Raw genomic sequence first — 20475 nt, 5'->3', positions numbered from 1 at the left:
TCCCTCTGTGCTACTCTCAGCAAATGCTCCAAATTTGGGCCATGTTCCAACTTGGAACTTCCAATGGTTCAAGTTCCAGGTCGTACGACTGAGTCGCCCGCCAATTAGAGCCGCGTTGATTTCCGGAAACAGCCTGGTCACGTTATGGCACGTGACCAGTAGCATCCGCTGTCGTCACTCGCCAGTCGCCCTCGTTATATTGTGATTGGCACTCTCAGTTCCCTTCAATCGTCGTCAGCTTCAGTGGACGGAGGGTCTGGATCGATCCCGTTTTAGGCTTCCATTTTCTCTCCCCTTGCGCTTTCGCCCCGCGCTCTCTTTCTGTTCTGTTCCTCTAACCTTATACTCTCCCACAGACACTCGCCAGTCAACCGCGCTTTTCCGGTTCCTGGTCAATAGTCTCTCTCCTTTAGTCTAGTTGACCGACCCGACATGGTCAATTATTGTTGATCGATCAAATCAAGGCCTCTCTCTCCCTTCGTTGCTCCATACATGTGTCGCCTTTATTCAACGTCCCTAGCACCATGATCTCGATAGCCGCCATATCGGTGGGCTCCAGCATCTTCTTCACCTTTGCCCTCGTCATAATCTCCGTGATTGTCTTGATCCTCCTCCGACGATTCCTGACTCTGCGAGCTACGCCGGCATATCTATCCATCCCCGTCTTTCTCGCACTTGCTCTTCCTGCCAGCGTAGTCCTTCTAGTCCCCATTGACCTAGCGTCGAGCTCGCGCGATGGCGGCGGTCCCAAAGCAATATGGCTTCCTGAGCGCCTTCTCCTGGTCTCGTGGCGCATCACTTACTGGTTGATATTCGTTCTCACGTGGTATGTAGCCAGTGGCATAATCCGATTCTTGACATACCAGTTCAGATCTAATTCTTTTATGTAATTCCAGGGCGATTCTTCCTCTACTCGGTGAATATATCGATTCCGGATACCGCGATGCGAGATCACGTATCCAATATTCTATCCGGTCCAATGCCCGGTACCAAATGATCGTTCTTGGGTGTGCGACAGTGGGCCTAATTTATATCTCCATCCAAAATGGTTTCGAGTTTTCTACCATCAAAACCCTTGCAATGGCCCTGGCCTACGTCTGGGGTTTAGTCCTTGCAATATTCTTGATGGGCCACGGCCTGGTATCCATCCCTCGCACTTTATTCCGCAATGCCAGTGCCAGTGGAAGATTGCGGAGGCTTCAGGCTCAAGCTCCATTGCTACATGACCGCCTGGTGGACGCCGTCAATGACTTGGAAAGTTTGGAGGCTCAGGTAGCCCAGCTACAACATCGAAAGACCGGCACCGCGCGCGATTTCCAGGACTGGATAGAAGAACTCGCCGAAACATCAACTCCCCCAGAACATCGACTTGGAATAATAGATCCCCCGACTAGTTCCACAGTCCCTGCTGTGATTACTGAGCGCTATCTGGCTGACTTGACAAGGCGCCTCCAACGGGCTCGGCACCAAAAGGCTCGCTTTGTTGATGCATGGGATCGTTTAATTTTCACTGCAGCCGACCTACAGGCAGTCATTAATTCATCCGCATCCAAAAAGCTCGAGTTCAGTCATCACACGCAACGCTCTACCTCCCCGCAATGGAAAGTCCTTACACCCTATATGCGCTACCAAGTGTATACAAATGTCTATCCCAATCTGCGACTTGCATTGGGAGTGTTTTTTGCGGCGGCCTCGGTATGTGTGGTCTGGTCTGAATTGATCAAGTCGATAGCACCGCGGCTTTCTGTGGTAACCCTGTCGATCGTATCATATCATGAAACCCCAGCTCCAGTTGGCTTTGGAAAGCAAGTCATCGCCTCCATGTGGCTACTATATATGTGCTCCGCAGCGTTGGTTGGCGTCGGTGAAGCGAAGGTCTGGGGTAACCGAGCCCTAGTCAGACGCAACACGTATGGTGAGAGCGCATGCTGGTATGCAAGTTTGGTTGCGAGACTTACTGTCCCGATCGCGTATAACTTTTTGACGTTTCTACCTAAAAATGTCCGAGAAGCCACTACGTTCTACCATTTCCTTGGTCAGTGGATTAATCTGACGCCACTCGGGAAAGGGTTCGATTACTTCTTCCCAGTTTCTATTTTAATTCCTATCGGGGCTACCCTTTTCAACCTCTACGGCCGAGTCAGAAACATTTGTGGCTTTGGTCTCATCGAAGAGGACGATGATGATCTCGAAAATAACCCCAGTGGGTATGGAATAGGAGGCTGGCGAGAAGGCCGTGAACTAATTGAACGGGAGTTAAATGGTCTTGGGTCGCTCGGACTCTCTACACGGAGCGAGCGGTCTCCTCGACATTCAACACACGTGGATGGGAGCACGCAGGCGTACTCATCCTCCCGCACTCCCTTGACTGAGTCAACGCGACCATCCAGGTCTACTCGAGGTGCTGTTGCCACTTCTTCAGCGGCACCGGGAGAGGAGGATGAAGAAAACTTTTTTCAGTCTTTCGCGCACCGGGTGAAAAACACTATTGAGACCGCCAGCCGGCCGCAGTGGCTTCAAAATGATTCGTTCCAATTGCCTCGATGGATGGGTAATGACGGCGGGAATGATGGCAACAGCGGTCTCGCGCGGTGGTTCGGTGGCCGTCCTACCAATGGCACAGTAAGGCTCTAGACACAAACCTCCAGTCTGTATTTTATCAGTGCATTGCAGCGGCGTTTATTTAGATATGATTTAGTTGTATGATAATTTTAATAATATATAGGATTGTTAACTACGACTCTGGCTCTAAGGTGACTATGTAAACAGCCTTTATTGGTACGGGATCAGAACTCAGGTGCTTGGACTTGTCACAAATTAATAGCTCCGATAGTGTACATACGAGTCGGTGGAATATATTATCGGTTTATGGAACAATACTACCGTATTCGACTATTAAAATACCAACTGGCGTTTAGTCGCCCTTCTATATTGCTTGATATGCCACGCCGCAAAAATAACCACGAATGAGACCAGGGAGAGGCAAGTTTGTCGGTGAGCATCTCCTGATTCCAAGGTTCCTTGCTCTACCGATACGAAATTCTCGAAGGATTGCCTCAGGTGTGGCTGCACCGTGGCTGGAATGCCGTGCCACAATTACATCAGCCACATCCACAGCCCCCCGGAGCCTCTCCTGCATTTTGCTGCAAAGTCACGATCGGAGATTCTCTCGTTTGCCTCTGAAGCCGAAATCTCCTGACAGTCCAGACCACCGTTTCTCAAGGCTGAGGCTGTTTCTGCCTTGGAGAGAAACAAAAATATCCAGAGCAGAGCTTCCATGACCTTGACTCCAAGTGGCTGCTCCGGTTTATAATAAATCCATGACCCAGCTGCTTCCACACGTTTCCCAGCCCTCTCTGGGTGAGACGTGTGCTTTCTATCTGGATTACATCACCGCCGGCGTGCCGTCTTCGTTGCACTCTCTCCACCATAAATTCGTCCTGCCCCTCATCTCAGGTCCCGCATTCTCAACTCCCTTATTGCGCACCCTCACTTCCCCGCCGGACTGGGCTTCCTATTACCGCGACGACAACTACAAAGCACCGGCTACCGTCACCCTCGTCGCTTGTGCGATTGCCCTTGTGATCATGTCTTGGCGTAACTTCTGGCGTCGTCCTTCCCCTTCCTACCACCCTCCGAATACTAGCGAGCGACCTTACACCTATCTCACAGCTGATGACATCGTCACCCCACCCGCGCGGACGTACGATGGCCAGGCCTACGCGAGACGGGAGGACGATGATTCCGAGCCCGACAAGCTCGTCCTGAACCACCGCAAGGTGACATATGAGCTTCATTTTCCGCCTTACTCTATCAACGACGGCACGTTAAGCGTCGGGCAACTGAGACAGAGCGCTGCGGAGGTCACACACACCGCCGACCCTAATCGCATCCGGCTGCTCTACAAGGGCAAGCTGCTAGATGATGATTCGCTGCCCTGCCGCCTGGAGGGCCTCAAGCAACAGTCCGAGATCCTGTGCGTTGTATCGGAGGTGCAGTCGGGCGCGAGAACACCTAGTGACATATCTGAGGCTGAGCGGACGAGCGGCGAAGCCAGTCGCCCACCTCATCAAAACATCCCCGAAATCACACCTAAGGGTAAACGAAAGAATAAGGGCAAAAATAAAAAGAAGAAGAAGCCTGCATCAGCCTCACCTGACTCTGGCGACGAATTGCCTGCGCCTCCCCCACGACCTGTTACCTCCACTAGCAGTTCCGCACTTCCACCTCCAGCTCCGAACCTAAAGAACTTCCCGGACCCTCTCGATCAAGTCCGCGCCCTAACAGCATACTTCCGCAAGGAGCTCCTCCCGCTCTGTGATCAGTATATCACGGACACACCCCAAGAAGAGAAAGTGCGCGACTTCGAACACAAGAAGCTCGGCGAGACTGTTCTAGCACAGATCATTCTCAAGGCAGACGGCATCGAGCCTGCAAACGATGAGACCCGGACTGCACGAAGGGCACTGATCAAGGAGGCTCAATCTACGCTTAATAAGGTTGATGCTGTGGCGAAGGCTGATTAAACCTAACTGATTGACTTCCATCTACGCTGACCTTTACCCTTTTGAATCTACATATACCATACTTCTTATTTCTTGCATCTTACCTGCTATGTCTCTATTTATTTCTTATGCCCTGATCGATACAAGGTCCCATTTCTTTTGCGTCCATGTAACAACAAGGCGTTTTAATAGGTTGCATGCGGTAAGGAAGATAGATCAGAGTCGTTCAATACTAGACCGTACTTGCATTTGCGATGCCACTGACTTACGGCTGAAAACTTAAATACCCTATATACCTTGCAGCCAACCCTCCACCATTTTGTTGAAGATCCTGAAAGACACACCATACTCTCTATTAGCCCTCAAAGAATGGAGCCCCAGTCTAAAACAGTTTGGCCTGGCACAATTAGATTTACAAATGAGAAAGCACGTGTTCAGATACGAAAAGTTGCTGCCATTATATACCTACAATTAGTTATTAATCAAATATAAATCTATCGGTGACTAGACTAGAAGAAGGATCTAATTCCCATTCTTGATAGCGGCTGCAATCTTCTCCGCAACCATATAGCACGTACTCTGCGGATGACCCGGGGGCAAAGTAGGGAAAATACTCGCATCAACAACACGCAAGTTCTGGACGCCGATAACCTTAGCATTCGAGTCGACGACTGCATCAGGGTTCGTGGACTTGCCCATCGCACAGGTCCCAGCAGCATGCCAGACCGGCACGATAGTGGAGCGGATGAATTCAAGGATCTCCCCATCCGTCTGTACGTCCGGGCCGGGACTATGTTCCTCGCCGATGGTGATGCCCGTCGCGTTGAAGGCCTTGCGCGCGCGCTTGAGTGCCGCAACTGCGACTTCCTGGTCTGCCGGGTGGGTGAGGTAGCCGAGGTCGATGACGGGGGCAGCGCTGGTATCTGTGCTATTGATTGTGACGGAGCCGCGAGAGAGAGGGGCGACGAGGGATGGCGCGATGGTACCATACTCGTACCCGTCACCGAGGTCTTGGTCGTCGGCGCTGTGCCAGCCATCTAGGATTCCGTCGAGACTGATGTATTCGATTTCAGGCCAATCGGCCGGGAAGGTGTCCAGGGCTTTGCGGGTGCTGTTGGTGAAGTGCTTGCGGGCATCGCTGGGGAGTTTCTCCCAGCCGAGAATGCCGAAGCCTGGGGCTGTGAGAGGGCCTTGTTTGAGGGCGTATAGCGCGAGTGCTTCCGTGGCGGCGGTTTGGTCATTTACTAGCCGGCTTGCTGTTTCCACGTTCACTCTGTTAACGACGCCGAAAAGGGCGTGGTCCCAGAGGTTCTGTCCCACGCCTGGAAGATCTGCCACGACTTTGATACCGAGCTTTTCTAATGTTGACTTGGGTCCCACACCAGAGACCATTAGAAGTTGAGGGGATTGGAAGGTTCCAGCAGATACAATGATCTCCTTTTTTGCTGTTAGGGTATACGGGGTACCAAGGGTCTCGACATTGATGCTCTTAGCTTTAGTCCCACTGAAGTTGATTTTCTTTACCAGGGTATGCGCATAGACGTTGAAATTTAGCTTCAACAGAGACTGGTTCAGGAAGCTTGTTTTCGAAGAACTTCGCGTTTCATCTTTGGGGTCGATTGTTGTAGGTGCCCAGGAGGAGCCATTAAGGTAGCCGCTATTGAAATCTTGTCCTGAAAGGATGCCTATTGCTTCGAGCCCGGCCTCCACATACGTTGCGAAGGGGGAGCCATAATTAGGCCAAGAAACTTGCAGAGGGCCTTTCATGCTGTTGTCAAAAGCGTCTGCACTATAGATCACACTTGAATTTGCATTACGCTTGGACATGTCTGGTGGCGTGAGAGTACAGCTCTTCTTGAAGGATGGCAACACTGATTCCCACTCCCACGAGGAGTCACCGGTGATATCTGCCCATTGATCATATGAATCCTTGGTTCCGCTGTCAAGTGTTGGTTTCAAAACGAGGCAGGACACTGCAATTAAGGCCAAAGAACATACCGCTGGTAGACCATAAGGTTGCGGGCAGAAGTGCCACCCAGACATTTTCCTCTAGAATAGCGGAGAACTCGATCATTTGCAGCCTAAAAGAGACAGATCAGACCCGTCTCAAACGGCATTTATATTGGGGCTTTGTGCAATTTGCGCACCGACAGGGGCAGCGTATCGAAATTCCAATCAATAAGCAAGGAATCATCAGATGGGTCGGTGCCGGTATTCGCTGCCGCGGCGAATCCAGGAATAATGCTGTAGATACCACCTTCAACCTCATAGTGCCCACCAGCCTCAACAACAGCGACGCTCACTCCTGAGTCCTCAGCCAATCTTGTGGCGATAGCGAGACCGGAAGTACCGCCACCGACAATTACATAGTCGTAAGACCAACTGATCCCCGGAACGCCTAGATTAAACAAACCCAGACACGGCGAAGCAAGACAAGCGATATATAGAACAGCGATCTTGGTAAAAGACATCTTTAGAGAGAGCATCTAAATAAGTACGGTCACAACAATAGACAAACAGTCAACTGGAAAAAGAGCAATGAGGATAGTGTCAAAAGAGTGGCAGGCCTAACTAAGCCGGTTGCACAAAAAACCAAAAGAAAATATAGAAAGGAAGTCTAAAAGCCAAAAGCGAGCGTCAAATTTTGAGGAAAAAGTGATTAAGGGGGAAAGAACAACATCAAATACATGGTACGTCTTGGTGTTATATGTCGTAGGGTATAACGGGCCCTGTCCTTCGGGAGGACTCAACAATTTCGAGAAGGATAAAGATAGGACTTGGCTGTCCACGTCCTCATGGCAGACTCTCGGCTATCCATTCTTTCCGCGGTCATTCATGATCCTAGGCGATGAGACCTCCTCATTTCAAACCTCCCATTGGAATGACCCCCTGTCCAAAATTGGAGCGTTTTCCGGCGTGCCGTCGGACTATACCATTCATAATCTAGTATATTTGCCAAATCCTTCGACTCCGGTGTTCACAGCTAAGGTTGCATTACCCAGACTAGTCACAATGACAGAATACCATCTCAGCACGAAGAGTGGTCTCAGAAGTCTCGGGTAGCTGGTAAATTTTCTCGGGACCTGGTACGAGATTATGCTGATTGTACCATTGTATTCATAGATGGGCTCTCTTTAAGTTCTAGATTTTGAAAAGAGTGATGACTCCGGTGTTTGCTGTAATCTGCAAAACCCATTTGAGTGGACGTAGGTGTTTTTGGGGGGAGGGGAATCGGACATTCGCGTTCAACTCACGAAAGGATTGATAATAGCGCAGTCAATCCGTTTCACTAGGGGATCCTTCGCAAAGGTATACGATAAACCCGACATTTGGAATAGAGAAGCAACTAGCATAACTATTGTCTGTCATCGGCTGCCTTGCATTGTGCCCTATGCCAGGCTTTTGGTGGCGCAGGCACTATCTCTCGGGGGAGGATACTGTTCGAGAAAGACCGTGTCAAATTGACTGACTCTTGAGATGATGCCACTCAGTGTTTGCCACAACATGGAGCCGAGATCTAGGAATCCCACGGGGTTGAGGTGGAGGATAGATGAAACGACCTCGTGGAGGTCAAGAAGCCTGACTCAGACTCTCCTAGGTTGGGTTAGCTAACTAACGCCTGGGCCCAGAAGGATCATTCGCCGCTGCGCTATAAATTCAATACAGAAAACCCCAGAAATTGTCGAGTCATGTTCGCGAGCTCGACACTAAGGGAATGAGGGGTTGCTCTAAGCTGAAACGGCTTTATAAAGCTAATTCTAGTTGCAGAGTTAGTGTACTCGAGTCCTTCGACGTCAAGTATGCATGACATTGGAGATTGCCGCTGAGGAAGCTGCTGATACAGAGGTAAGGAATGTCGTGACAGACAAACGTAAGGGTGGTGTGAAGCTTGCCCTTCTTTTGTACTCCGAATTTGGGTTAACCGATGGAAATGTGGCCACCATACCCATGTAAATCTTTGCTCTGATAGCGTATCGCTACAGAATTCCTAGCTTCTTCCTGCTCCAGGGTTCGATGGCCGGGACACGTTTGGGGAACACATGCATGGCTTCTCCGCGTAAATGCTGCGTTCCTGACACAGGCACCTGAGTATGCTCCGAGAAAACCCGCTGAAGTATGCTTCAGCGAGTTAGGACTTGAAACAGGTTGGATTTGACGTGCATGACAGTCATGCATTCTGACCGTTCGTCCCCCGCAATTCAGAAGTAGGTCGCTTTTTTTATATATTCTTTTATGGCGGTCATTCCTACTTAGTCTCGGCCATTCCCATGATGCGTATCGGTCCAAGGTTGCTTGATATCACTCTCATCTGTGTCGTTCACCTACAAGAGCATTGGCTGCTAACATGTCGACTCCGAGTATAGATATCGTAGCGAGTTGGCCGACACCTGACTATGACAACCCCCACGAGCCCTTGGACACCGTCATTTATGCTGTCAACATCCCTCTGATGGCCCTAATGACGGTATTTGTTGCAAGCCGGTTTGTATCACGGACGTTCCTTGTACGCAACGCACTCGGAATGGATGACTGGATGATGCTTATTGCATACGTACGTATGGGCACTGACTTTTTTTTCGTGTAACTCTACTAACCCTAACTCAAGGTGCTAGCCATGGCGATGTCGGCATGTCAGTTAGTTGAGCCCAGGTATGGCATAGGTCGCCACCTATACGATGTGAAGTATGAATGGTACCCTTCGTTAGGAAAAGTTGGTCGCTCTCGTTCTCTCAGGAGTATGAGTTAGGGAAACGCTAACCCATGTCAAGTTGACCATTGCTATCCAAGCCCTCTTTGCGCCTTGCTCCGCCATAACGAAAATCTCGATATGTTTGGCATATCTTCGCCTCTTTCCCTCGAAGACAAATAAATGGTTCAACTATATCACGATGACAATCCTGGCAGGGTTCGGAATATCAACTATTGTCACGATGATGCTGCAATGCATGTATGTAGGGACTGATGCTCCTGGAGTGCGATGTGCTAACATAAGTTCAGACCTCTATCTGATATCTGGGCGGTTCTCAAACCGATGGACCAAAAGCAGTGCATCGATTCAGAGAAATTCTTCATTGCCGTTGCCGCCATTAACAGTATCACCGACTTCATGGTTTATCTTTGGCCGATCCACTATCTCTGGAGGGTGAAGCTTAGCCTGGCGAAGAGAACCGGACTGATAGTTTGTTTTGGTGTTGGAGTCCTGTAAGACAACGAAGTTTCGCGAATAAGGGCAGTGCTAACATCAGGCCAAGAATTTGCATTGCAGGAGTGATTCGTATAACCTGGCAAGTTAAGTTTGCTCAGTCCTGGGATCAGACATGTGAGATTTGATATGGTTTAGGCCTTATTTGTGCACACTGCTGACCCGATAGCTAGACAATGGTGCGATCATCTTCATAATTGTAGCCGTGGAATGCAACCTCGGAGTGGTTTGTGGTTGTCTTCCAGGTGTCAGGCCACTAATGGCGAAGATATTCCCAAGCCTGACCAGCTCAACCTACAATTCAGGCCGAGCAAAGATCAGCCATGGGCAGGGCAGCTACAACCTCAGATCGGGACAGGAGTACCAGGACATGCATTCAATCCACGTCAGGAAGGATGTCGAGCTATCAGTTGTAAACAGGTCTGTCCATGAACGATGGGACAGACCAAAGAACCCAACTGGGAGGAACGATAGTGAAGAATGGATCTTCCGGCCATAACCGCGTACTAGTATGGAATGTGTTTCTTTGACAGGCTATAGTTTTCGTGTATATACCCTGCTGGAGGACTTTGTTATGAGTATATGTTAATCGATACTTGGGTTTACCACATTTACAGAACGATTGGTCTGGTTGGGCTTTTCCACAAGCAATCGTGTTTCAGCTACCAAAGTAAATCCGGATATTTGATAATTTCCCGACCATAGAGCTTCGGAAGGGCAGAATGCTCCTTACACCGAGATTCGTGAAGATGTGCCTCTTTTCGGCGAGTCGATGTGGTAAATATGTAAAGAGCCCTGGCTAAGGTAGCGTTTCGCGAGTTGATAAGCAGACTAATATTAGTGGGGTGAAATTGGCGAATTCCAAGATCCAATGCTCAGACCATACGTCTCGCTTGATTAGAGTTGGGCTAGTATGGATAGCTTGTCAAGCTGATCCGTAATGAGGCGAGGTATGGAGTTGCGTTCGAAGTCCTCAGGGTTAGAGCTATGAAGCATGGACGAAAAACGAGGGAGATGCTCAAAATACTTGTCCAGCCAACGGTGTGAACAAATTCTAGACACTTGTATAGGGATCGTCTCGGGTTCGTTTGCAAATATAGATCATGTACAGAGCCACAGTTTCATGACTCGTGGGCCTGGGATCGGTGGGGCACGCGATCAAGAGAGTTCGTTATGGAGAAAACCGTGGGGACACTACGTACTTGTACGTTCCACTGTTGTTCCAACAATATGGTCAGAAGGATGTAGTACTCGAATTTTATGCATATCGCACAGAGTACGTAACTGGGATCGGCAAATTTTGTTGGAGACTGTCCCGCCACACGCGGTGACTGCCAACTTCGGAGGTCTTCCTAAAGAGTATCCGTCGAGTATGGAAGATGAAGTAATGAAAGGAGCAGACAGAAGTTGAGGTATCAGAGCGAGATCAATGGGTGCAGGGCTGCTAATAGTCGCGTTAGCCATACCGAATGCGGCGCAATTAGACCCGTTTATTGTTCGTAGGCGCGGCTCCTGAGAAAGACGATGGTAGAAATGGAGCGTCCAAGAGTTGATGGAAAACTGAGATGGTGCGGATGCACGTGATGTTACACCAGCTTCAACAAAACAAACAACAGAATACGGAGTAGTTTGAATTTATTTTTCGCCAGCAAGTTCGAAATTTCACACTCCCAGGGTCCAGAAGATCTGGCGATTTTGAGGCTTTGGCCCCCTGGGCGCTTGAAGCTCAATAGACGAAGGATTATTGTTATTGCGCCTGCAGATCATCATTCGTCCATAACGGTCTGGTCTTTCGCTCCGCCCATCCTCATAACGAGACCCAGTTACTGACACCAGCTGCAGGCAAGAAGGTAAAGATCTGTCACATAAGGCCTTTGCTGACTGACATCCAGACATCGCAGTCTTTGTCCTTGCTGCAGCCTTGATTTGTGAGATATCGCTCGCACTGTCGGCCAATATTGTGCTGCACATGGCTGTCCAGATGGTCCCAAGCCAGTGGGAGTCTGATCTGCCTTGCCTGGCACCTGCGATTGGCTCCCTGAGGGCTGGAAGTTCGAGGCTGTTGCGGCCCGGGGAAGAGAGATGGCAGGGACTAGCTGCTCGCTAGGCTCAACTCAGTAACGGGTGTGAATTAGTTTGTGATAGTCTTTGTGAAGCCAAGTGTTGAAGTGAGTGATTCTCCCCCGTGCTGCTGCTGCTGCGCTCCGCCGGTTTTTCTCTCCTCCCTGCCTCCTTCTCCCTTCCTTGTGCTGGTCAACCACAGGATTCCTGAACAATTCCTGTCAATCGTATCCGATCCACTCTCTGTGAACTTTTCTCTCAGTCTTTCTTTCAACCTCTTTTGACATTGACCTCCAAGCGAACCCGACCAGACCAGCCAGGGCCGTCCCGCCTTCAGCTTCTCTCCCTCACTCCTTTTCCGCATCTTCTTTTTCTTTCCCCCTCTTCTTCTCTTCTCATCGCCCGACCGTTTAACTCCTCCGACCGGCCTCCTCTCCTCTAAGTTCTTCATTTCCCGATTTCGTTCTCAGCTTCTTCAGCATAGTATTTTCTGTTTACTGCACGGCCTTTCCGTTTTGGCCGTCCGCCTATAATATTCCTTCGCCCGAGGCATACCCACGGTACGATCCGTCCATCCTGAACCAAACCACAGCAATTCGAGCAGCTCCAAACCAAAGGAACTCGAAGTCCCACATTTCCCTCCTATTTACAATTACCTGTTTCTGGCGACCTTGTTTTCGGTTCGCCGCCCCTTTTGCCCTGCCGCACATTTTACCCAGCAGTGTTCCGGAGAGAGTGTCACGCTGTACAGCCTCCTTAATTCACCCCGCCCTCGCATAATACATACATAACCTCAACCTCAGGTCCACGAATTTTGGCGGGGAACGCCCACTGTGGTCTCTGTTGGCATTGTTTCATTGACTAGGATGGACTGATCATCGAGAAGGGGACCCAGGGGCAATCGCGCTTTATTATTTTCTCGATTTTCACAATATACTCACACCTCACTTCGGAATAGGGTCCAGCTGGTCTGGCCTCAATTTTTTAACACTACGTACTTGTATTGGCTACTGGGATGGCGGGTACAGCTACTGCAACGTATTCCGCAGATGTTTGGACATCGGCCGGTACCATAGATGGGGCCCAGCAGCAATGGGAATATTCCGTTCCGGTCAACAATGAGGTATGTACATCAAGTTGGATTGAGTTCCCAATATGTGATTTTGGCCCCTGAGGAACAGCCTGGTTAATAATTAACACCTTATCTTATAGAACAACAGACGTCGCTCCAAATCCCGAACAAGAACGTCCCGCGATGCAAAGTCTCGAGACCGCGGCTCCAAAGGTTCACGCAGTTCCTCGTTATCCAAAAACGCGTACGCCCACGAACAGTCTCATAATGCATCTCGAGGGCGCCGGGACGCAAGCATCAACCGCCGAGAAAATGAGGGTGGAGGCATGCAGGACATTTCAAGCAGACCGAATAGCAACGGACCGACCAGGAAAAGTGTTTCAAAGGATGGCGACGACGAACCGAATGGGCAAAATGCAGAGAAATGGATTCACCGTGACAAACTAGCCCGCATTGAGAGCGAAGAGTTACAGCAAGCTGCTATTCTATTTCATCGCCGACCTGGGACTGGGAGTACCAGAGCTGGCCGTGGGAGAAGCCGAGATCAACATAGTATAAGCGGAACTACCGTAGCTACGTCGCCGCCCACGGAACAACTGGAACCTTGGCCAGATCTCCAAGAAGATCAGCGCAACAATGGCGTTTCTTCAAATCTAGCAGGTGGTGACAATGTTCCAGATGAAGAACGCAAATACTGGGATCTCCGTCGTCCCGAGGAAATTGCGGCGGACCGGGAATCTGGTGCGTCGAGTATATACCGCAATCCTGCACTGCGGAAAAGTTCGTCTCGGATTCCAATTCCAATGTCGAGCCCTGCACCTCTATCATCCGAACAGGTCGACCGAGATTACTTTACGCCACGCTCAAGGGCGCCGACAGACGAAGAGGAGAATAGTCCCTCGATCGCAATGCCTCGAAGAGCTAGTGAGCCGCTTACCTTGGATTCGGCCTCAACTTCTAGCCCCGTTCCTGAGAGCAGACCCGGCAGCAGGGGGGTACAGGCGCCTCAAAACGCAACGTCCAAAAAAGCCTCTGGAAAACCTGGCGCAACGAAGAGAAATACTTCTGCTCCACACCAGAAGAAGACGACGCCTCGAAGCCGGGCAACGTCGAGTAACAACGCCCAGCGTCCCACAACTAGGTCTGGTGAACCTCGCCCCCCAACAGCAGTCAACCGTCCAGAGGGAGACCCACCATGGTTGGCAACCATGTACAAGCCTGATCCACGGTTACCCCCAGATCAACAAATACTGCCCACTCATGCGCGCAAACTGCAACAAGAGCAATGGGAAAAGGAAGGCAAGACGCCAACTACATATGATCGTGAATTCGCACCGCTTGCAATTGGGCCTGATACGGCCCGTCCTGATGACAAGATCAAGGAAAAAGAGAAGCCGGGCCAGCAGCCGGACCAGCTAAAGACGGAGGGCTTGGGTCTGCATGCGATGTCCAAGAGTCCCGAACCGGGAACCCGACCTGGCACAAGCACGGGCTACAGCCCGATGCCGAAGCTGCAGGACACGCCCCCAACCCAATTGACACCAAGATTCAACAGTCAAACTGTTACAACAGCTCAAGGGCCACCTCCAGAAGACGAAAAGGTAGAGAAAGGGTGCGGATGTTGCATCGTGATGTGATTTCAGCGTACCATATGAAAAGCGCTCATATTTCTTCTTACCTTCATCTTTGTCCCTTCCCTTTTTATTCCCTTTTTTTCCTTTTTCTTTTTTTTCCAGTTGTTTATTCAGCGTTTAGGGACGGTCGGTGTTTTATATTCGACAGCTACTTTTTGCGGTCCTAGATCATTTCCCATCTCGTCATATTTTGCCCTCTTTCGATATCTCCCACTTGGTCCACACATGATGCTGCGGCCATAACCCTTCCTTGTATGATTTCTTGCATTTGATACCTTCTCATTGCTCGACCTCCAGAATGTTTGAGCGACATGTTTCCGCGGCAAAGATTCGAAATTTCGCATCGGGGGGTCTCTGATGACTTCACGATGCGTATTTTTACCGTCTTATCGATCCAATTCGTCTAGTTTAGGCTATTGATATTTTCTGTCCAGGTTGTCTCGTACGTAGAATAATTGTCACGTGAGCATTTGTAATCGGTGTCTTGGGGCTCCGCCGAGGTCGGATTTCTTGTTTTCGCCGCCAAACTCCTCTCCGTCTCCCATTGGAACTACTAAACCAACTGCTCTGGAACAATCCATTGCGTGCTCCTCATCGATTACCAACCCCTCTTTCGTCATAACCGCCCAACTTAATAAATAACCCCTCATCCAACCTTTCTAGTTTGATTCCTGGGATAACCCAGACACCAGTTGCCCACCATCGCTTCCATATTCCGTCGTCTTTTCGGGTCTTTTACCCCCACATCACCAGCCGCAATGTCTGCCGCGAAAGTTAAGGCCCAGAACATAATTGATGAGAATGGCGTTGGTATGTCTCTTCCCTGTGTTTCTTTACATACTCCGGGTTTGCTTTTATCGACCATGATGTCCAGAACCGAAGCTAACTGCGACGCATGATGAATTCTAGTCGTCTTCTCCAAGTCCTACTGCCCCTACTGCAAGGCCAGCAAGAGTCTCCTCTCTGAACTAGGCGCAAAGTACTACACGCTTGAGCTCGACCAAACTGGTATGTCCTTCACTTACCACCCATTGCGCCCTCCGAAGCAAGACCTGACTCGGACTGTGACTGGCTGGTATACTAACGATGCTGCCTGTGGTTGTAGATGACGGAAGTGACATCCAAGACGCCCTTCAAGAAATCAGCGGCCAGCGCACCGTGCCCAACGTCTACATCGCGAAGAAGCACATTGGTGGAAACTCGGATCTGCAGGGCCTCAAGGGCCAGCTGCCCGCGCTCCTGAAGGATGCCGGCGCTTTGTAAATGTGACCTTGATGATTAAGGATGCTTGGCCTCGCTTTGTACCTAGCTTAATAATAGGGGCTGCGAGGTAGAGATTAGAACTATATGAATACCTATATTGCTCTTTTTCCCTGCTGAGAGTACAGAGTACTCAACGTTTTCGGCGGGTCTGTAAAAGCGTTGACGTCATCGCTTGGTTCGTGGTTATAAACGTAGTCGATATGCCAGTAAGGGATTCTAGTAAAGTTGATATGCTTTGTACACAGAGGATGTTTAACACTGTAGGGGAGATTGACTATTAATACACGGGTAGTAACGCCATTACACAATCTTCTGAACAATGGTTCCAATCGGCCGCTCAACGATTCCCATAACACCATCCACGACGCTCCGTCGAGCGTCCTCGCTTGACACGTTCTTTCCAGCCAGGTAGTTCAACCAGACCAGCCGCCCGATTCGCTCATCGGAAACCCGGCCCATGAATCGGAACGGCTTCGCGGCATCAGGCTGGAACAGCGCATCCAGCTCCCCATGGGCACTGCGCATCAGTACCAGCGTTTGTCCCTTGGGAACATTCTTGCGCTGGCCACCACCAAACAAGCCCTTGAAATCATTCATAGCCGATCCGAACGATTCATCCTGGTATTCTCCGGGAGCAGCAGTCTTGCCTGCTTGAGCGGCAGCCTTGGCCTTGAGGTTGGCCTTTTGCGCCCGCGCCGTGATTCCCCGCACCCAGCCATCTCGCAGATGCAGGAAGTCTGTGTTACGTGTGGGCACAATCCGGAAAGCAGTCCGGAGCCCGTCATCCTTCAAGATCGCATTCCAGACGTCCTCGCCCTTCTCCTCATCCAGTAGGAGTTCCTTCAACTGCTGGCGCTCAGTAGAAACCAACGACGTGGCCGAAGTCGCGCCAACCGGGTTTGAAATCACTTGCTTATCCGTAGGAGGATTGACAGCAACACGGACGAGACGCTGCTGTAGTTCCACGATGTCCGGTTTGGCAACGTACAGACCAACCACGTATACCTGGATCCTCAAAAACGAGACAGTGCGGATGCCAAGACCAAGGAGCTGGTACTCCTCTTCCTCAGCGCCGACAACCTCATCCCCAGACTGGATATTGGAAGGGGTCGAACTCCCCTGGTGCTTGGGCAACCGAATTGTAGTCGGGAACTGGGGCACCGAGCTCGTCCCTGTCGGGACCTGCTCTACACCCTCCTGGCCCTGGATCCGGATAACGGATGGGTTGCTCGTGAACCCGTCGGGTCCATCCATCTTCATCGCCGATGCATTCTTCCCAGCCTTCCCCTCTTCAGTCTTCCCCCCCTGCTGCTGCTCCAGCCCGAACACATCCAGCTTTATCACGCCGTACATGGCCACCGCACATGCCGCTATTCCCGCCGCCGACATAATCACCGAGCGGCGGGATTTGGCGACGTCCTCCTCGCGCGATCGGACATTTGCGCGCGTTCGTAACGGGCTATTGTTGGCGCCGCCTGAGCGGAGCGGGCTGCTCGTGGAAAGGTATCGGGTTGTGGCTGACGGGCGGAGGTATCGGCGGCGGATGCATTGGCCGCTGTTGCGGAAGAGGACGGTGCCATGGAATGAGAGGGGCGCTTTCATCGCCATCTTGGACGAGGAGGGCCGTGGGCGACGCTAGGTCTATAATCTTGAGGGGATTACGCAGGTGTGGATGGGTTGATCGGAGTGACGCCAAAGCAGATCCGGGGATTCACGTGACTAGATTGCCTAACAGGGTATGGACTCTGCATTTAAATGTGGTGCAAGAGGATTGGATTTTTATTTCAATGTTTGATAATAGTACTCCGTAGATTGTCTAGACCTCTGGGCTGTAAAGGTGCCATCTACTGATTCAATTCATGGTTGACACGATTAGTATACCTATGCCTTGACCTATAACCGCACGATAGTTAGTAATGGGCAATGGGCACTAGTTAGTGAGCATCAGAGTTGTCCTTAATCAACGTGCCCTGGAAAAATTTGGAATGCGATAGCAAGACGTAGACCGGTGAATTTTGCTGACCATCTCCGTACCACAAGGTGGTAGTAGTAGCTGTCTGAGCGCGAAGCTTACGGATGTCGCAGGGCGCATCGCTCTGCTCTCCACTGCAACGTCGCGAGTGGGGGACCAGGATTGTGGGAGTTCCAAACTTTGTAACATACATAACCAGCTTGGTATCCCGCCAAACGATATTATCGCGTACATTTTTCTCGTCTTTTCCAAGGGCCCATAGATTCAAACATGACCGTTATAGAGAAAAAGCCCTGGATTGAAACGCCTCTCATTGAGTCCGCATCCTTATCAAAGACGGCAGGATGGTAAGTACTGCCACCCCGAGCGTCATCGAAATCCTCAATGACAGTGTCAATTAGCAGAATATTCCTCAAGCTAGATCTCCTGCAGCCGTCAGGGTCATTCAAATCTAGGTATTGTAACCTGACTCTTCCTATCCCACAAAGGTGATCGGGCAACTCACAGTCCGTAGAGGAATTGGAAACTTCATTCGCACTGCCCTCCAAGATCCAGCCAACAAAGGCCGAGAGCTACATTTCTACATATCATCAGGCGGGAATGCCGGACTGGCTGCCGTAATTGCGGCGCGCGACCTCAACTGCCAGTGCACAGTTGTCGTGCCGAGCACCACAAAACCTATGATGGTGCAGAAGTTACGGGATGTCGGTGCTGCGGATGTGTTCCAACATGGAGATAACTGGTTTGAGGCCGATACGCATCTTCGGAAGACATTTATCGAGAACCAAGATCCCAACTCTGATAAGCGCAATGTCTATGTCCCTCCCTTTGATCATCCGGATGTCTGGAAGGGAGCCGAGACCATGATTGATGAAATTGCAAGACAACTTCCATCAAAAGAGGGAAGATCAAAGAATTCATTCCCTGCAGATGCTGTCGTTTGCAGTGTTGGAGGAGGAGGACTGTTCAATGGTATAGTCCAGGGGCTGGGTCGGTATCAACGATCTCAAAAAAGCGAAGTAGGCAAAGTCCATGTTTTGGCCGTTGAGACTAAGGGAGCTGATTCATTGGCCTTCTCCCTCCAAAACGGGTCCCTACAATCGCTGCCAGGTATTAAGTCTCTCGCCACGTCCTTGGGTGCAGTACGAGTTGCCCCGCAGGCCCTAAAGAACGCGCAGTCTCCTCCTACCGGAGTGGATGTTGTCAGTGCTGTTGGCTCAGACGCTGAGGCTGCTAAGGGTGTAATTCGACTTGCAGACGAACAGCGGCTGCAAGTCGAATTAGCATGTGGAATCAGCGTTGAGCTGGGCACGGTGAAACTGAAAGAGTACTTTCCTGACTTGACGCCGGAGAGCCGGGTTGTCGTTGTTGTTTGCGGAGGAAGCAATGTCAGTGCAGAGATAATAGCGGAGTACAGGCAGAAGATTCAGGACGGTTGGGATAGCAGATAGCAACTAGACATATATAGAGCTGCCATTATATCACGTATGATTCTTTCGCATTCGAAGCACGCACCCTCATCTTCATACTTAAAGTTAATCTGGATTGCTTTTCACGCTGATGGTGGCTACTATGTAAGTGAAAGCACTAGGAAGTTAGGGCTTCGAATACAGTTTCACCTCAGCGATTCCAGTTACATTGCCTTGAACCTCCTAGACATCTACTTACTATCATCTTCACCGAAGGCTCATGACTTAAATTTAGAACATAGATAGGCAGCAACTGTGGTTTGACCGAGCAATCTCAGCTACCACAAGCCAGTAACCAGATAATCAATTCATCTACCGACGTTACCATGCCATGCCCATCAAGACTTTGAAATCCCCATTATAAATAGAGCCAACCTGCCACCTTCCTGATCCCCCCTTCTTCCCCTCACAGCTCTTCCACCGACTCTTTTCTTGACGCGGGCACGTGGACCACTTTCCCGATCTGAACCAGAGGTCGTGGTTGCACCTTCTCGACATGGGGATGGCCTAGCGCTGGGGTACACCTTCCCAGACAGAGTCCAACTGTGCACCTTGATAAATTGGCAAAAACTGGCATGTCTCGTCAGGTCTTGGGGGTTCCATATCTGATACGTATTCCGTCGTGGATGTCTGATTTCAGCGCAGACGGCACGCGAGCAGTTCGCTGGCGGACTCGAACAATGCACGTACTCGGTTTAATAGCCCACAAGTGACGTCGGGAGGAGCCAAACGTCTCCACACAGGAGACTTCGGAGATAATACCTTGTCTGAAGGAAGCAGGGCTCTAACGGGCATCAAGTCGGTAGGATTCCCTTGTTAACCCTGGTACTATTAGGTATTGATACTAACTCAGCGTGAAGGCCAGTCCTGCTATCTTAAGATAGCTGAGAGATATACCTACCAGTAATCTCATTTTCGGGTGAATATCGCCGATATATCGATGGTGCCCGTCCTGATCTACCTAGATAGCGGAGAACAGCATGGGAGCTGCGTTTTCATGCTACCGTTTCTTTGGGATACTTTCCGCTTGATTTCCCAAAGCTACTCTCCGGGCATACTCCGTCTCCGAATCTCAACGCAATCATGTTCGATACCAAGCTTAGTATCTGATCATTGACGATTGGGTCATTTATCCTGATGTATCTGCCCTTCAACGTTGGATTTACCGCCGATGACCGATGAGCAACACAGTCGTACTTAGGCTAGAAGCGAAGGTCCCATAACCATGTGGATTGGCAAGCTGGTATGTATCGAAAGGGAGTTAATAGTGCCTTGCTATCAAAGACAACTAGTAGC

The 20475-nt window shown here is 50.3% G+C and overlaps 8 protein-coding genes across 8 annotated transcripts; 6 read left to right on the top strand and 2 right to left on the bottom strand.

Moving 5' to 3' along the window:
- Positions 1-524: 524 nt before the first annotated feature.
- Positions 525-2634, top strand: APUU_60434A (LMBR1 domain-containing protein; the record flags this gene model as incomplete). The annotated part of the gene is made up of 2 exons (XM_041693674.1): positions 525-826; positions 897-2634. The coding sequence occupies 2 exons, from the start codon at positions 525-527 to the stop codon at positions 2632-2634; spliced, it is 2040 nt and encodes a 679-aa protein (XP_041559580.1).
- A 686-nt stretch (positions 2635-3320) lies between these two features.
- Positions 3321-4526, top strand: APUU_60433A (uncharacterized protein; the record flags this gene model as incomplete). The annotated part of the gene is made up of 1 exon (XM_041693673.1): positions 3321-4526. The coding sequence occupies one exon, from the start codon at positions 3321-3323 to the stop codon at positions 4524-4526; it is 1206 nt and encodes a 401-aa protein (XP_041559579.1).
- Positions 4527-5027: 501 nt separating this feature from the next.
- APUU_60432S (GMC family oxidoreductase) lies at positions 5028-6976 on the bottom strand (the record flags this gene model as incomplete). Its single annotated transcript, XM_041693672.1, has 3 exons — positions 5028-6444; positions 6504-6586; positions 6653-6976. 3 exons carry the CDS (start codon positions 6974-6976, stop codon positions 5028-5030), a joined length of 1824 nt encoding a protein of 607 aa, XP_041559578.1.
- A 1874-nt stretch (positions 6977-8850) lies between these two features.
- Positions 8851-9711, top strand: APUU_60431A (uncharacterized protein; the record flags this gene model as incomplete). Its single annotated transcript, XM_041693671.1, has 4 exons — positions 8851-9057; positions 9112-9216; positions 9275-9453; positions 9504-9711. 4 exons carry the CDS (start codon positions 8851-8853, stop codon positions 9709-9711), a joined length of 699 nt encoding a protein of 232 aa, XP_041559577.1.
- A 3073-nt stretch (positions 9712-12784) lies between these two features.
- APUU_60430A (uncharacterized protein) lies at positions 12785-14478 on the top strand (the record flags this gene model as incomplete). Its single annotated transcript, XM_041693670.1, has 2 exons — positions 12785-12892; positions 12982-14478. The coding sequence occupies 2 exons, from the start codon at positions 12785-12787 to the stop codon at positions 14476-14478; spliced, it is 1605 nt and encodes a 534-aa protein (XP_041559576.1).
- A 755-nt stretch (positions 14479-15233) lies between these two features.
- Positions 15234-15738, top strand: APUU_60429A (glutaredoxin; the record flags this gene model as incomplete). The annotated part of the gene is made up of 3 exons (XM_041693668.1): positions 15234-15285; positions 15385-15483; positions 15581-15738. 3 exons carry the CDS (start codon positions 15234-15236, stop codon positions 15736-15738), a joined length of 309 nt encoding a protein of 102 aa, XP_041559575.1.
- A 300-nt stretch (positions 15739-16038) lies between these two features.
- Positions 16039-17346, bottom strand: AIM18 (chalcone isomerase domain-containing protein; the record flags this gene model as incomplete). Its single annotated transcript, XM_041693667.1, has 1 exon — positions 16039-17346. One exon carries the CDS (start codon positions 17344-17346, stop codon positions 16039-16041), a length of 1308 nt encoding a protein of 435 aa, XP_041559574.1.
- A 634-nt stretch (positions 17347-17980) lies between these two features.
- Positions 17981-19161, top strand: APUU_60427A (putative L-serine dehydratase; the record flags this gene model as incomplete). Its single annotated transcript, XM_041693666.1, has 3 exons — positions 17981-18057; positions 18112-18165; positions 18225-19161. The coding sequence occupies 3 exons, from the start codon at positions 17981-17983 to the stop codon at positions 19159-19161; spliced, it is 1068 nt and encodes a 355-aa protein (XP_041559573.1).
- Positions 19162-20475: the final 1314 nt, after the last annotated feature.

The sequence above is a fragment of the Aspergillus puulaauensis genome, chromosome 6, assembly GCF_016861865.1.
Source record: "Aspergillus puulaauensis MK2 DNA, chromosome 6, nearly complete sequence".
NCBI lineage: Eukaryota > Fungi > Ascomycota > Eurotiomycetes > Eurotiales > Aspergillaceae > Aspergillus > Aspergillus puulaauensis.
The sequence above is the reverse complement of the archived record's forward strand: the minus strand, read 5'-3'. Positions and strand labels throughout refer to the sequence as shown.